This window comes from Trichomycterus rosablanca, chromosome 3 (assembly GCF_030014385.1).
Source record: "Trichomycterus rosablanca isolate fTriRos1 chromosome 3, fTriRos1.hap1, whole genome shotgun sequence".
Lineage (NCBI taxonomy): Eukaryota > Metazoa > Chordata > Actinopteri > Siluriformes > Trichomycteridae > Trichomycterus > Trichomycterus rosablanca.
In genome coordinates this window covers 20,716,557-20,731,845 of record NC_085990.1, presented here as the reverse complement: position 1 = coordinate 20,731,845, position 15,289 = coordinate 20,716,557, and the positions used below count along the sequence as shown (strand labels likewise).

The 15,289-nt window shown below is 42.0% G+C and overlaps 1 protein-coding gene across 2 annotated transcripts in view; it reads right to left on the bottom strand.

Annotated features, from left to right (window-relative positions):
* Positions 1–15,289, bottom strand: part of jarid2a (jumonji and AT-rich interaction domain containing 2a) — a 126,729-nt gene that overhangs the window by 68,801 nt on the left and 42,639 nt on the right. For both annotated transcript variants that reach the window (XM_062991018.1, XM_062991019.1), the window contains exon 3: positions 14,000–14,135. In XM_062991018.1, coding sequence (XP_062847088.1) covers positions 14,000–14,135 — 136 coding nt within the window. The remainder of the gene's footprint in view (positions 1–13,999; positions 14,136–15,289) is intronic.

Genomic DNA, 15,289 nt, shown 5'->3' with positions numbered 1-15,289 from the left:
AATCACCAGGGTATGAGCCACACATTTTTGGGGATGGCATTCTACTGAAAGTTAAATTAAAATTGGTACATTCTGGGTGCTCAGCTCACGCAACGATAAAACAGGCTAGCACACCAGAGCTGACATTTCGAACTCGTCGGTTCGAAACTCAGCTCAGCCATCCGGCAAGCTGTCAAATATAACAATTACTATCATTTTCAAATCAGCATATACACATTATGACCACCCTCCTAATATTGTTTTAGTCCCCCTTATGCTGCCAAAACAGTCCTGACCCACCGAGGCATGGACTCCACTAGACTCCTGAATGTGTGCGGTGGTATCTGGCACCAAGATGTTAGCAGCAGATTCTTTAACTACTGTAAGTTGCGAGGTGGGGCCTCCATGGATCGGACTTGTTTGTCCAGCGGCCAGCAAGGGCACCCTGACTGGTCTGCAGCTATGCAGCCCCATATGCAACAAACTGTGATGCACTGTGTATTCTGATACCTTTCTATCAGAACCAGAATTAACTTCTTCAGCAATTTGAGCTACAGTAGCTCGTCTGTTGGATCAGACCACACGGGCCAGCCTTCACTCCCCACATGCATCAATGAGCCTTGGCCGCCCATGACCCTGTTGCTCTGACCCAGTCGTCTAGCCATCACAATTTGGCCCATGTGAAACTCGCTCAAATCCTTACGCACATTTTTCCTGCTTCTAACACATCAGCTTTGAGGATGAAATGTTCACGTGCTGCCTTATATATCCCACCCACTAACAGGTGCCGTGATGAAGAGATAATCAGTGTTATTCACTTCACCTGTCAGTGGTTATAATGTTATGCCAGGTCGGTGTACAAACTTGGATTCAATGTAATCGTATTTTAGGCTTCAAGGCAAGTGATTTTATAAAGTGACCAACATATGACTTAAGAAACTTGTGCCCTGAGAGCAGTAAACAAGAAAAACCTGTCAACTGTGGATGTATTTACAGCCTTTAGGTCATTTTTATCTAACAAGGAAAACAGCTTAGCACACCTACACCTGAATAAAAAGTTTGGAATGCAGTATTTTCTTAATCCAGTTTGTCACACCAGTGATGTGCCAGAGGCCATTTAGTGGTAGTAAAAAGTCATTTTAGTGTATCAGTGTATCAAAGATCATTCGTCTTCACCACCTTGCCCTGTCCTGAGCATCCTCCTCTGTTACCCCAACCACCTGCATGTCCTCCTTTGCCGCATCCTCCTCTTTGGCCTTACTCTCCTCCTTCTGCCTGGTGGCTCTATCCTCAGCATCCTTCACCTGATGTAACTCTCATCCCTCCTCTGCACATGCCCAAACATCTCAATAGACAGTTTTCCATCCACCAACTTTTTGCGAATTTTGAAAATGCGCGTTAAAAAACCTGGATGAAAAAGCTTAAAATTCGAAAAAAGTTTTCACGCTTGAACGAGGTGGAAAAGTTAGAATATCGCATCGCCGAAGTGCGGAAAAAGGGGATGGAAACGGGTTTTGCGAATAAACGGTGACGTTTCAAGCTCTAAGTCACACACACACACGCATACACTATATAAAGGTGTGTTGTTTTAAAGACTGCTGGGTCATGTGCGCTGCCGAGAGAGCCAACACATACATCACGAATCAACAACTGGTCATCCACAAGTGCCTGCAAAACAATCGATGGCCATCCCTCTCGATTTACATAGTCCCTGTACCCGACTGCTGGAGGGAGGATTGGAATGTGTGTACCATCCAGTGCACCGTACACCTGTGGTATGTGGTGCGCTGCATAATTACGCTGTGCTATTTCTTCTGCCTCCTGCGCATTTGGTAATACGATGTAATGTTTCATTAGTTTCGATGTTATTGCATGGCATACATCATATACACTACAGTGAACTGTTGTTACGCTCACGCCGAACGTCTCGCCCACTACTACTTGTACAAGGCAATAGCAATCCTCTTTTCAGCTGGCACGGGTGGCCGGTGACTGTAAACTTTTGGCTCTACAGATGACCCGATCATTGTGCATAGCTCATTAAAGGCTGATTTTGACATTCTGAAATTCTAGATCCAAAGCTCGTTTGAAAAATGGTTCTGCACAATGTGCTCCCAAAATTGTTTAGTGCGTTTACGTTCCCAGAGGCAAGGTGGACATCGCCGTGGCACGGAGATTTGAGCCCACATTAGACGGGCCATTGCTCGTTCTGCCCGACGTCTCTCACGTCATGTAAAGGCTTTTTCGCATAACTGTAGTTGATGGAAACGCAACATTTTCCGCTTTTTTTTCTGACGATATTTCATAAATGCGCATTACACTTGCGAAATGTTTGGATGGAATCCCGGTTAATGTGGCCCCCTAAACTTCGACTCCAGTGCTACCTGCACTGCCCCCGTTCGTGTTACTCCCCTTACTCTACATCAAGCATTCCACCCTGCCTGCACTCTCTGTTACTTTGTACACTTGACTCCAAGTATTTAAAGTCATCCACTTTCATCACCTCAACTCCTTACAACGTAATCTTTCTGCCACCTTCCTGCTCAATTATGCACATGTACTTTATTTTGTTTATGCCTTTTCTCCCATTTTTCTCCCAATTTAGTGTAGTCAATCTGTCTTCCGCTGCTGGGGGATCCCTGATTGCTGTCGAGGTGGGTGGCAATGCTGAGTTTCGAACCGAGGAGTTTAGAATCTCGGTGCTGGTGTGCTAGCAGAATATCCTGCTGAGCCACCTGGGCGCCTAGATGTACTTCATTTAACTCCTGCTAAATTTCACTCCCCCTTCTCTTCAATGCATGCCTCATTTCACCAAGCTATCCTCAACCCTGCCTACTCTCGCTACACATCACAATGTCATCACTGAACATCACAGGCCATGAAGACTCCTGCATAACCTCATCCCACAGCCATTCCATGACCATTGCAAACAAGAAAGGACTCACAACTGACCCTTGATGCTGTCCCATGTCCACTTTACTGGTGTCACACTGTCCTTATATATCTTGTACCACCTTCACATAGTTCTCTGCCACTCCCAATTTCTTAATACAATAGCATAGCTTCTCTCTCAGCACCATATCGAAGCTTTCTTTAGATCTATAGTGATCTTGCTGGCTTTGGTGCTTCCTCAACATAGCTTTGACTACTCTTTCCCAGATGTTCATGCTGTGGCTGATCAACTTTAAGCCTCTATGATTGCTGCAGCTCTGCTAATCCCTTATTCTTAAAAAACGGAACCATTATGCTCAGGCATTCATTGTCCAAGCTCTCATATTCCAAGATTTAGTTAAACAATCTAGTTTAAAACTCCACTGCTGTCTATGCTAAACATTTCCATGCCTCCAGTGGTATGGAAATGTAAGCCAACTGCCTTTCCACTCTTTTTATAGCTGCCCTTACTATCTAATTGCTAATCTGAGCCACTCCCTGGTTTTCTATATTCATCATTTAACCTTCTCTTATTTATTTTCTTCATTCATCAGATCCTCATAGTACTCTTTTCATCTTCTCAGTACACGCTCATCATTTCACAGCCCATTCCCATCTGCATTCTCTATCATTTTAATCTGCTGTATAGCCTTCCGAGTTCTGTTTTATCATAAGTCCTTGTCACCTTCCTGTCCAACTTCTCTCACAGCTCACCTTATGCCATTTCCATTGCCTTGCTTTACGTCGTATGCTCTTATACTCCTCCCTAATCTATTTGTCTCTCTGGAGATCCTTGCTCTTTTTTTATTAAAGTCGTCCTTCTTAAATCTTCCTGCACTTCCTCATTCCACCACCAAGTCTCTTTCCTCTGTCCAAATGTCAAATACCTTTCTAGCCACCACCCTACAGTCTGTTTCAGATTGCGCCTTCTGCACTGAGAATAGTTTACCTGTGTGCACTTTCACCCACTTTTCTGCGTCACATTTCATACATCTTTATAAAATGTTTGTTCAGAGTTTGATCAGCCTAACATTAAAACCACCTCCTTGTTTCTACACTCATTGTCCATTTTATCGGCTAAACTTACCATATAAGAGCACTTTGTAGTTCTACAATTACTGACTTTAGTCCATCTGTTTCTCTGCATGCTTTGTTAGCCTGCTTTCATGCTGTTCTTCAATGGTCAGGGCCCCCACAGAACCACCACAGAGTAGGTATTATTTAGGTGGTGGATCATTCTCAGCACTGCAGTGACACTGACATGGTGGTGGTGTGTTAGTGTGTGTTGTGCTGGTATGAATGGATAAGACACAGCAATGCTGATGGAGTTTTTAAACACCTCACTGTCACTTGTGGACTGAGAATAGTCCACCAACCAAATATATCCAGCCAAAAGCACCCCATGGGCAGCATCCTGTGACCAGAAGGTCTAGAAAAGGGGTATTCAACTAAAATTTAAAGAGGTCCAGATAGAGAAAATTTCTTGAAGCAAAGGTCCGGAATGTTTAACTATATATTGATATTTACATTTTCAGCAGACCCTTTTATCCAAAGCGACTTACACAATGAGCAACTGAGGGTTAAGGGCCTTGCTCAGGGACCCAACAGTGGCAACTTGGTGGTGGCGGGGCTTAAACCGGCGATCTTCTGTTTACTGGTCCAGTACCTTAACCACTGAGCTATCACTGCTATATACAGTGAGGAAGATAAATATTTGATCCCCTGCTGATTTTGTAAGTTTACCCCCTTACAAAGACTTGAACAGTCTATAATTTTTATGGAAGGTTTATTTTAACAGAGAGAGACATAATATCAACAAAAAATCCAGAAAAAAACATTAAATAAAAGTTATAAATTAATTTGTATTTAATTAAGGGAAATAAGTATTTGATCCCCTACCAACCAGCAAGAATTCTGACCCCCACAGACCGGTTATGTGCCCATGAGGCACACAAATTAGTCCTGTCCCTGTATGAAAGACTCCTGTCACAGAATCAGTTTCTTCCGTTCAAATCTCTCGACCACCATGGGCAAGACCAAAGAGCTATCAAAGGACGTCAGGGACAAGATTGTAGACCTTCACAAGGCTGGAATGGGCTACAAGACCATTAGCAAGAAGCTTGGTGAGAAAGAGACCACTGTTGGTGCGATAATTCGAAAATGGAAGAAATACAAGATCACAGTCAATCACCCTCGCTCTGGAGCTCCATGCAATATCTCACCTGGTGGGGTAAGAATGATTCTGAGAAAGGTGAGGTCAGTCCAGAATTATATGGGAGGAGCTTGTCAATGATCTCAAGGGAGCTGGGAGCAGAGAAATGCTGGATATGACCCCAAGAACACAATCCCCACTGGGAATTTCTCTGCCTCCAAACACGGCGAGTGGAGTTGATGCCAAAGAGCTCAATTTTTGTCTCATCTGACCATATCACATTCTCCCAAGCTTTCTCTGAATCATTCAGGTGTTCATTGGCAAACTTCAGACGGGCCTGTACATGAGCCTTCTTGAGCAAAGGGACTTCGCGGGCACTGCAGGATCTCAATCCATTACGGCGAAGTGTGTTAGTAATGGTTTTCTTGGTGACTGTGCTTCCAGCTCCCTTGAGATCATTGACAAGCTCCTCCCATGTAATTCTGGGCTGACCTCACCTTTCTCAGAATCATTCTTACCCCACCAGGTGAGATCTTGCATGGAGCTCCAGAGCGAGGGTGATTGACTGTGATCTTGTATTTCTTTCATTTTCGAATTATCGCACCAACAGTGGTCTCTTTCTCACCAAGCTTCTTGCTGATGGTCTTGTAGCCCATTCCAGCCTTGTGCAGGTCTACAATCTTGTCCCTGATGTCCTTTGATAGCTCTTTGGTCTTGCCCATGGTGGTCGAGAGATTTGAACGGAAGAAACTGATTCTGTGACAGGAGTCTTTTATACAGGGATAGGACTAATTTGTGTGCCTCATGGGCACATAACCGGTCTGTGGGGGTCAGAATTCTTGCTGGTTGGTAGGGGATCAAATACTTATTTCCCTTAATTAAATACAAATTAATGTATAACCTTTATTTAAAGTTTATTTTCTGGATCTTTTGTTGATATTCTGTCTCTCTCTGTTAAAATAAACCTTCCATAAAAATTATAGACTGTTCAAGTCTTTGTAAGGGGGTAAACTTACAAAATCAGCAGGGGATCAAATACTTATCTTCCCCACTGTATATTATAACATATATAACATATATATATATTATATATATATATATATATATATATATATATATATATATATATATATATATATATATAACATATATATTGATATACAAGTAGCCTAGTAGTTGTATCAACATCTGCATGTAATCAATAACTGACTGTCAAATCAGATGTCTGTTTATTTATTAGGATTTTTAACGTCATGTTTTACACTTTGGTTACATTCATGACAGGAACGGTAGTTACTCACTACACAAGACTCATCAGGTCACAAGTTTATATCGAACACAGTCATGGACAATTCCGCGGTCCGCCTGTTAGTGACCTCTGGTCTAGAAGATGACCAACTCAAACAGCAGCAATAGATGATTGATCGTCTCTGACTTTACATCTACAAGATGGACCAACTAGGTAGGAGTGTCTAATAGAGTGGACAGTGAGTGGACACAGTATTTAAAAACTCCAGCAGCGCTGCTGTGTCTGATCCACTCATACCAGCACAACACACACTAACACACCACCACCATGTCAGTGTCACTGCAGTGCTGAGAATGATCCACCACCCAAATAATACCTACTCTGTGGTGGTCCTGTGGGGTCCTGACCATTGAAAAAAAGCATGAAAGCAGGCTAAAAAAGTATGTAGAGCAATACAGAAATACAGAGACTACAGTCAGTAATTGTAGAACTACAAAGTACTTCTATGTGATAAGTGGAGCTGATAAAATGGACAGTGAGTGTAGTTGTTTCTACAATCACTGTCCATTTTATCAGCTCCACTTACCACACAGAAGTACTTTGTGAGGTGGTTTTAATGTTATGGCTGATCGGTGTACAATAAAAAGTAATTAAAACATGATTAAACAGTTAAAAACAACATTAAAACATACAGTGGGGCCAAAAAGTATTTAGTCAGCCACTGATTGTGCAAGTTCTCCTACTTAGAAAGATGAGAGAGGTCTGTAATTTTCATCATAGGTACACTTCAACTATGAGGAAATCCAGGAAATCACATTGTAGGATTTTTAAAGAATTTATTTGTAAATTATGGTGGAAAATAAGTATTTGGTCAATAACAAAAGTTCAACTCAATACTTTGTAACATAACCTTTGTTGGCAATGACAGAGGTCAAACGTTTCCTGTAAGTCTTCACCAGGTTTGCACACACTGTAGCTGGTAGCTGGCCCATTCCTCCATGCAGATCTCCTCTAGAGCAGTGATGTTTTGGGGCTGTCGCTGGGCAACACGGACTTTCAACTCCCTCCACAAATTTTCTATGGGGTTGAGGTCTGGAGACTGGCTAGGCCACTCCAGGACCTTGAAATGCTTTTTACGGAGCCACTCCTTCGTTGCCCGAGCGGTGTGTTTGGGATCATTGTCATGCTGGAAGACCCAGCCATGTTCCACCTTCAATGCTCTCACTGATGGAAGGAGGTTTTGGCTTAAAATCTCATGATACATGGCCCCGTTCATTCTTCCCTTAACACGGATCAGTCGTCCTGTCCCCTTTGCCGAAAAACAGCCCCAAAGCGTGATGTTTCCACCCCCATGCTTCACAGTAGGTATGGTGTTCTTGGGTTCTTCTTCTTCCTCCAAACACGACGAGTTGAGTTTTTACCAAAAAGTTCCATTTTGGTTTCATCTGACCACATGATATTCTCCCAATCCTCTTCTGGATCATCCATATGCTCTCTGGCAAACTTCAGACGGGCCTGGACATGTACTGGCTTAAGCAGGGGGACACGCCTGGCACTGCAGGATTTGAGTCCCTCTCGGTGTAGTGTGTTACTGAGGGTAGCCTTTGTTACTTTGGTCCCAGCTCTCTGCAGGTCATTCATCAGGTCCCTCCGTGTAGTTCTGGGATTTTTGCTCACCGTTCTCATGATCATTTTGACCCCACGAGATGAGATCTTGCGTGGGGCCCCAGATCGAGGGAGATCAATGGTCTTGTATGTCTTCCATTTTCTTACAATTGCTCCCACAGTTGATTTATTCACACCAACCTGCTTGCCTATTGTAGATTCACTCTTCCCAGCCTGGTGCAGGTCTACAATTTTCTTCCTGGTGTCCTTCGACAGCTCTTTGGTCTTGGCCATAATTGAGTTTGGAGTCTGACTGTTTGAGGCTGTGGACAGGTGTCTTTTATACAGATAATGAGGTCAAACAGGTGCCATTAATACAGGTAACGAGTGGAGGACAGAAGAGCTTCTTAAAGAATAAGTTACAGGTCTGTGAGAGCCAGAAATCTTGCTTGTTTGTGGGTGACCAAATACTCATTTTCCACCATAATTTACAAATAAAAATTTTTTAAATCCTACAATGTGATTTCCTCAATTTTTTTTTTCTCATTTTGTCTCTCATAGTTGAAGTGTACCTATGATGAAAATTACAGACCTCTCTCATCTTTCTAAGTAGGAGAACCTGCACAATCAGTGGCTGACTAAATACTTTTTGGCCCCACTGTAATATCAACATACTTATAAGAGAATAATCAAATGTAAAAATCAAATTAAAGAATAAATCAAGTATAATATAGTGTCATTACAGAACAAAAAGTAAAACTGTGTTTAAAACTGAGCTGTAAGCCTGGTCAGACAGGAATGTTTGTCTGAGTTTAAATGTGTCTAGTCTGTGCTTTTCTCATCAGCTAAATGCTGTATCTCCATGTTTAGTCTTCATTTTAGGCTTGACTAACTGGCTAGTTTTTTGGTGGTCTGAGATTTCTACTTGGCTCATATTTCTGCAGCATATCTGATAAATATGCTGGTCCTATACCATTAAGAGATTTATAGACCAGTAACGGCACCTACTTAAAGTCAATTCTGTAACATACTGGTATTCAGTGTAAGGATTTGAGAACAGGGGTTTTATGTTTTCTTCTTTTGCTCCTAGTAAGACCTCTAACAGCTGCATTTTCAATCAGCTGCAGCTGCTCAGTTGTCTTTGTGGGAGTCCAGTTAGTAGACCCTTACAGATATCAATCCTGCTGGAAATAAAGGTTGAATGAGTTTCTCCAGGTCAGATTTAGTCAGAAAATCTCTAATTTTACTGATGTTCTTACGTGATAATATGCAGATTTAGTAAATGCTTTAATATGAATACTAAAACAAAGATCTGAGTCCATAAGTATGCCAGGGTTACAAGCTAGTTATTTTTTAATTATTTTGTTTATGCATTTTCTGCCCTTTTCTCCCTATTTTTTATCGCGTCCAATTGCCAGATTGCGTCATGCTTCCTCTCCACCAATGCCGATCCCCGCTATGATTGAGGAGAACAAAGCTAACCCTTTTGGAGTTGTTCAATTGTACTACGGTGCTTTCTGCTGGCATGGCATTATTTTAACTTTAACTAATGCAATCTCATTCACATTTGTTTGTTTATTAGGATTTTAACGTCATGTTTTACACTTTGGTTACATTCATGACAGAAACGGTACTCATTACACACAAGATTCATCAGTTCACAAGGTTATATCGGACACAGTCATGGACAATTTAGTGTCTTCAATTTACCTCACTTGCATGTCTTTGGACTGTGGAAGGAAACCAGAGCACCCGGAGGAAACCCACGCAGACACGGGGAGAACATGCAAACTCTACACAGAAAGGACCCGGACCGCCCCACCTGGGGATCGAACCCAGGACCTTCGTGCTGTGTGGTGACAGTCCTACCCACTGAGCCACCGTACCGCCCCTCATTCATGTAACTAACGATTTCTTGAGTTGAAGCAATCCAGCAAAGCACTAACATGAAAAGTGTAGTTGTGCTGTCATTTATACTTCTTCTCTTAAAACAAGCACATGTCCTCGATGCCTAATGGGGCCTACATATTAAAAAACACACATCATTGATCTGACAAACCTACATCCTTAACAGAGGCTGATATGTTGAGACCCTTTCAGATTACTACATCTAGAATGTGACCATGACAGTGTGTACTCCCAATAACATGCTGTGAAGGATCAAAAGAGTCCAATATGACACACCAGTTTCTAGTCAAAACTGTCTATAAAATTCTCCATATGCATTTTAAAATCACCAGCAATAACAAAAGGCTCAAAATCAGTGGAAATAAAATACAACATCTATAAATTCATCAATAAAATTGCATTGTAGTTTGGAGCCCAGTAGATTATTACTAGTAATATTTGTGGTGTTTAATGTTTTACTGGGATTTTAACGTCATGATTTACACTTTGGTTACATTCATGACAGGAACGGTAGTTACTCATTACACAAGGTTCAGTAGTTCACGAGTTTAATGTCAAACACAGTCATGGGCAATTTTGTATCTTCAATTCACCTCACTTGCATGTTGGACTGTGGGAGGAAACCAGAGCACCCGCAGGAAACCCACGCAGACACGGGGAGAACTGCACAGAGAGACTCAAATAGTGTAAAGTCACCAAATGATAATTGCTTGCATTGGAGATGGAAATTAAAGTTTAGAGGAGCCGACTCAATCAAGTTGAAGCATTACGTTAATTTAGCCAAATGTCTGTTAAAAGCATACAATTAACTCCATGTGCTGCGAAAAAATATTAATTAAATAGGATCTAATATTTTGAAGAACTTAGTAACTTGTGCGCTTTGCTCTAGAAGCTCTGACTCACAATAAAACTGCACTACAGTCATTTCCAAAAGCTATCCCACTGCTTATTCCTGCCCTTCTCATCATTTCTACCCAACACCTCCTCATCCTCTGCATCCTTTAACAACATGCCCACTGATGTCAGCTCCAAACACAACTCTACAGTGGCCCAATGTCCACCACTTCATCTACCTCGCTCCAGAAATCTTTCTCCTTCATCTTACAACCCACTTGTGACGGATCAGCACTGACAGAACTCACTTCACACTCATCAGACACTCTTTCACCTCCACTACATTTTTGATGTACTCTGCTTTTAACATTACCCCTACCCTGTTTCTCCTATCTTAACCACGATAGAACAGTTTAAACCTGCCTCCAATGCTCCTAGCATTACACCCCTTTCACTTGGGCTTTAGTACACATACCACAGTTTAGTACCTCTCTCCCTTATAGCATAGTGCCCACGTTCCAACTTTCACCTCCACCTTCCTACCCCTCCACCTCTCTCTCTGCTGTAAAGCTTTTCTTCCCCCTCATCTCCTCCTTCGCCTAACAGTAATGTGCTGACCAACAGTACTAGAAGTAGTGTTGTTAACCCAGTCCTTTTGATCTGCATATTTGACTTGGCTTAGTTTTTAACTGAATACCCTTCCTGACACAACTCTCCCTATCAACTCGGGCTTGGGACTGGCACTAAAAGAGCACTGATTGATGCGCACCCCAATGTCTAGGTTCAATTAAAAAAAATATATGTCACGCATCCCTCTGGCTCAGTACTAAGCCTAGCCCTTGGGAACTCCATTTCCCAGGGTACCTTGGGTGATCTTATGACCTATGTTTGTTTGGTTATCGACCGTTTGCTTGTTTTTGACTACGGCTTTGGATTGTGATTTTGTAAATAAACCTTTTAGCCTCATCTGCACGCGTCCTTTTTTGACCGAACCTTACAATATGACACTTTTGACCTGAGCTTAGCGGCTGTCAAGAAGGTAAAAAGACCTTCCAAAAAACCTGGTACATTTATTTGTGCATTTATTTATCAAGATTTTAAGGTCATGTTTTACACACTTTGGTTACATTTATGACAGGACAGGTAATTACTGGTTACACAAGATTCATCAGTTCAAGTCTTTTTATGTCAAACACAGTCATGAACAGTTTATTATCTCCAATTCACCTCACTTGCATGTCTTTGGACTGTGGAAGGAAACCGGAGCACCCAAAGAAAACTCACGCAGACACAGAAAGGACCCGGGCCGCTCCACCTGGGAATCAAATCCAGGATCTTCTTGCTGTGAGGCCCAAAACTGGTACATTAAAGCTCATCTGAAGTTTGTTGATAATCACAGAAAAATGCAAATTAAGAGGCTTCTTATTCACATCCCTAAGCCTATGGAAATGTAAAGCTTGCTTGACTGTAAACAAGCACCTATATTTCACCCAAATTTTTAATTTTGGAATACATGTCTCTTAATGGTTCTTGGATTACCTCTAAACGTCTGAAACAAATGTCCCCACAGCATAGGGGTGTACATTCTGCCTTTGCAAAGAGACTAGAGTACCATTTATTTTCAAATGGGTTGGTGTGAATAAATCAACTGTGGGAGCAATTGTAAGAAAATGGAAGACATACAAGACCATTGATAATCTCCCTCGATCCCGTGGGGTCAAAATGATCATGAGAACGGTGAGCAAAAATCCCAGAACTACACGGAGGGACCTGATGAATGACCTGCAGAGAGCTGGGACCAAAGTAACAAAGGCTACCATCAGTATCACACTACGCCGAGAGGGACTCAAATCCTGCAGTGCCAGGCGTGTCCCCCTGCTTAAGCCAGTACATGTCCAGGCTCGTCTGAAGTTTGCCAGAGAGCATATGGATGATCCAGAAGGGGATTGGGAGAATATCATGTGGTCAGATGAAACCAAAATGGAACTTTTTGGTAAAAACTCAACTCGTCGTGTTTGGAGGAAGAAGAAGAACCCAAGAACACCATACCTACTGTGAAGCATGGGGGTGGAAACATCACGCTTTGGGGCTGTTTTTCGGCAAAGGGGACAGGACGACTGATCCGTGTTAAGGGAAGAATGAACGGGGCCATGTATCATGAGATTTTAAGCCAAAACCTCCTTCCATCAGTGAGAGCATTGAAGGTGGAACATGGCTGGGTCTTCCAGCATGACAATGATCCCAAACACACCGCTCGGGCAACGAAGGAGTGGCTCCGTAAAAAGCATTTCAAGGTCCTGGAGTGGCCTAGCCAGTCTCCAGACCTCAACCCCATAGAAAATTTGTGGAGGGAGTTGAAAGTCCGTGTTGCCCAGCGACAGCCCCAAAACATCACTGCTCTAGAGGAGATCTGCATGGAGGAATGGGCCAGCTACCAGCTACAGTGTGTGCAAACCTGGTGAAGACTTACAGGAAACGTTTGACCTCTGTCATTGCCAACAAAGGTTATGTTACAAAGTATTGAGTTGAACTTTTGTTATTGACCAAATACTTATTTTCCACCATAATTTACAAATAAATTCTTTAAAAATCCTACAATGTGATTTCCTGGATTTCCTCATAGTTGAAGTGTACCTATGATGAAAATTACAGACCTCTCTCATCTTTCTAAGTAGGAGAACTTGCACAATCAGTGGCTGACTAAATACTTTTTGGCCCCACTGTACACCCTCGTTTAATTATTGAGTTCAGAAAATATAACCACATCCATTTCCACCAGATACATCACTAATATAAAGTTTTGGTAAATGACCTTTCATGGTCGATTACAGCTGTGCACAAAGCAAGGTCCGCAAATGCATTGAGATTTGGTGTTGGAAAAGTTCAGCATGGACCCACGGTGACCATGACCAGGATAAAGCACTGGTAAAACATGAAAGTGATGATGATGAACAACAGTTCATGGTCAGGGGTCGACATAACTTTTTTTGCTATGAAGGATAACTACAAGCAAGTCTTTGTAGTTTATTTTTTGTGGCCACAATGCAAAAATAATCATCTGGTAGTGTCGATGTTAAAGCCATGACTTTAAATACAAATCTTAGCTAAAAGTCTTAGTGCTCAGGCAATTATCTAGTTATGCTCTACCTAATGAACATTGAATTTTTAAAGATACGAGAGCATGAGCAATTCTTTTCTGTGCATACACAAAGCCTGGTGAGATAGTTGTGCGTGTGATCAGAGGAATGGAATGCAGGGACTCCTACTCGGCTCAAGGGTTCACCAGCCAGCTTCTATGCTGATAAAACACTGTAAATTAAAGATCAAAGGATCAAGCTTACCTCTTTCTCACGGGCCCTTCTCCTGAGAATTCGCTGTCGATCTGAGTCGAGCGTCTGGGCCTCTCGGCTTTACAGCTGCTGGAAAAAAGTCCTGGTTTCACTCCTGACCCATTGAGATGGCCATTCGCGAAGGACCCTACGACAAAAGAGTTACAGTCAGGACTATTAGCTAGGAACTTATTAACTTGTTTCAGTGCTAACAAACAGCATGTATTGTTGTTGTGATGATGGTGCTGAAGTCTAGTATGTTGATTTAAAGTTCTTTAACTGGCCAGCGCTGACATTTTGGACTCGTCGGTTCAAAACTCAGCTCTGCCATCCGGTTGGGCTCGGCGGCTACATGAACAATGATTGGCTGTTGTTCATACAGGGTGGGGAGCCGGATAGGGACCTCATAACTGATGCAATTATGATCTCTGCTAGCTGGTTAATGGCGCCTCCACAGAGTCGAGGAATAATGCGTTGATCAGGGTGCTCTCTCTCAGTTCTTTAACTGGGCAATGCTGGCGATATGGCACCTTTCAAAACACTCAAGGACACCTTACAAAAGCAAGAAAGTAACAGACATCAATAAACCATTAAAATCTAATAGAAAAATCAATGAAGATAAATACAATAAAATCAATACAATCTCTAATCAGTCAAATGTAATCACTGTTAAACAAATATTGGGGGTAGTAGTACCAATCAAGTTTGAAAGATTAGTAGTAGGCTAGCTTGAAGAGGTGAGTTTTAAGTTGGGATTTAAAAGTAGAGAAACAATCGATAGTACGGATATGGATTGGGAGGGTGTTCCAGAGAGAAGGGGCAGAGTGGCTAAAAGCCCTCGCACCCATAGTCGACAGGCAGACAGAAGGAATAGAAAGCTGGGTGGGATTGTAGAAAATTAGATTAGACGATTACTAGATTATTAGATGACACAACTGAAAATATTTTTCCCCACATCACTGTAGACCACTTCCTATGTTTGTTTTTGGATTTGATAGTATATCATGTAGACAGATTTTTGTTCTCTAACCATCATCTGTAGCAGAAGACTTTTGTGTGGGATATAAGAGCATAGATACAAATTGTTGCTTATTGTTCTCTTCGCAGAACTGTTGTTCATGCAGCTTTCAGGATGTCATACAACACTTTTCAAGTTACTTTGTCAAGTATCTCAGAGAATGTTGTGAAATCATTTATAATGCACCTGTCCAGTGATGGCTAATTGTGGCTTCCTAAACTTACCACTTGCTAATTATTGAACCTATTGTGCTGTCAGGAATGATAATGTATTTAAAACACCCC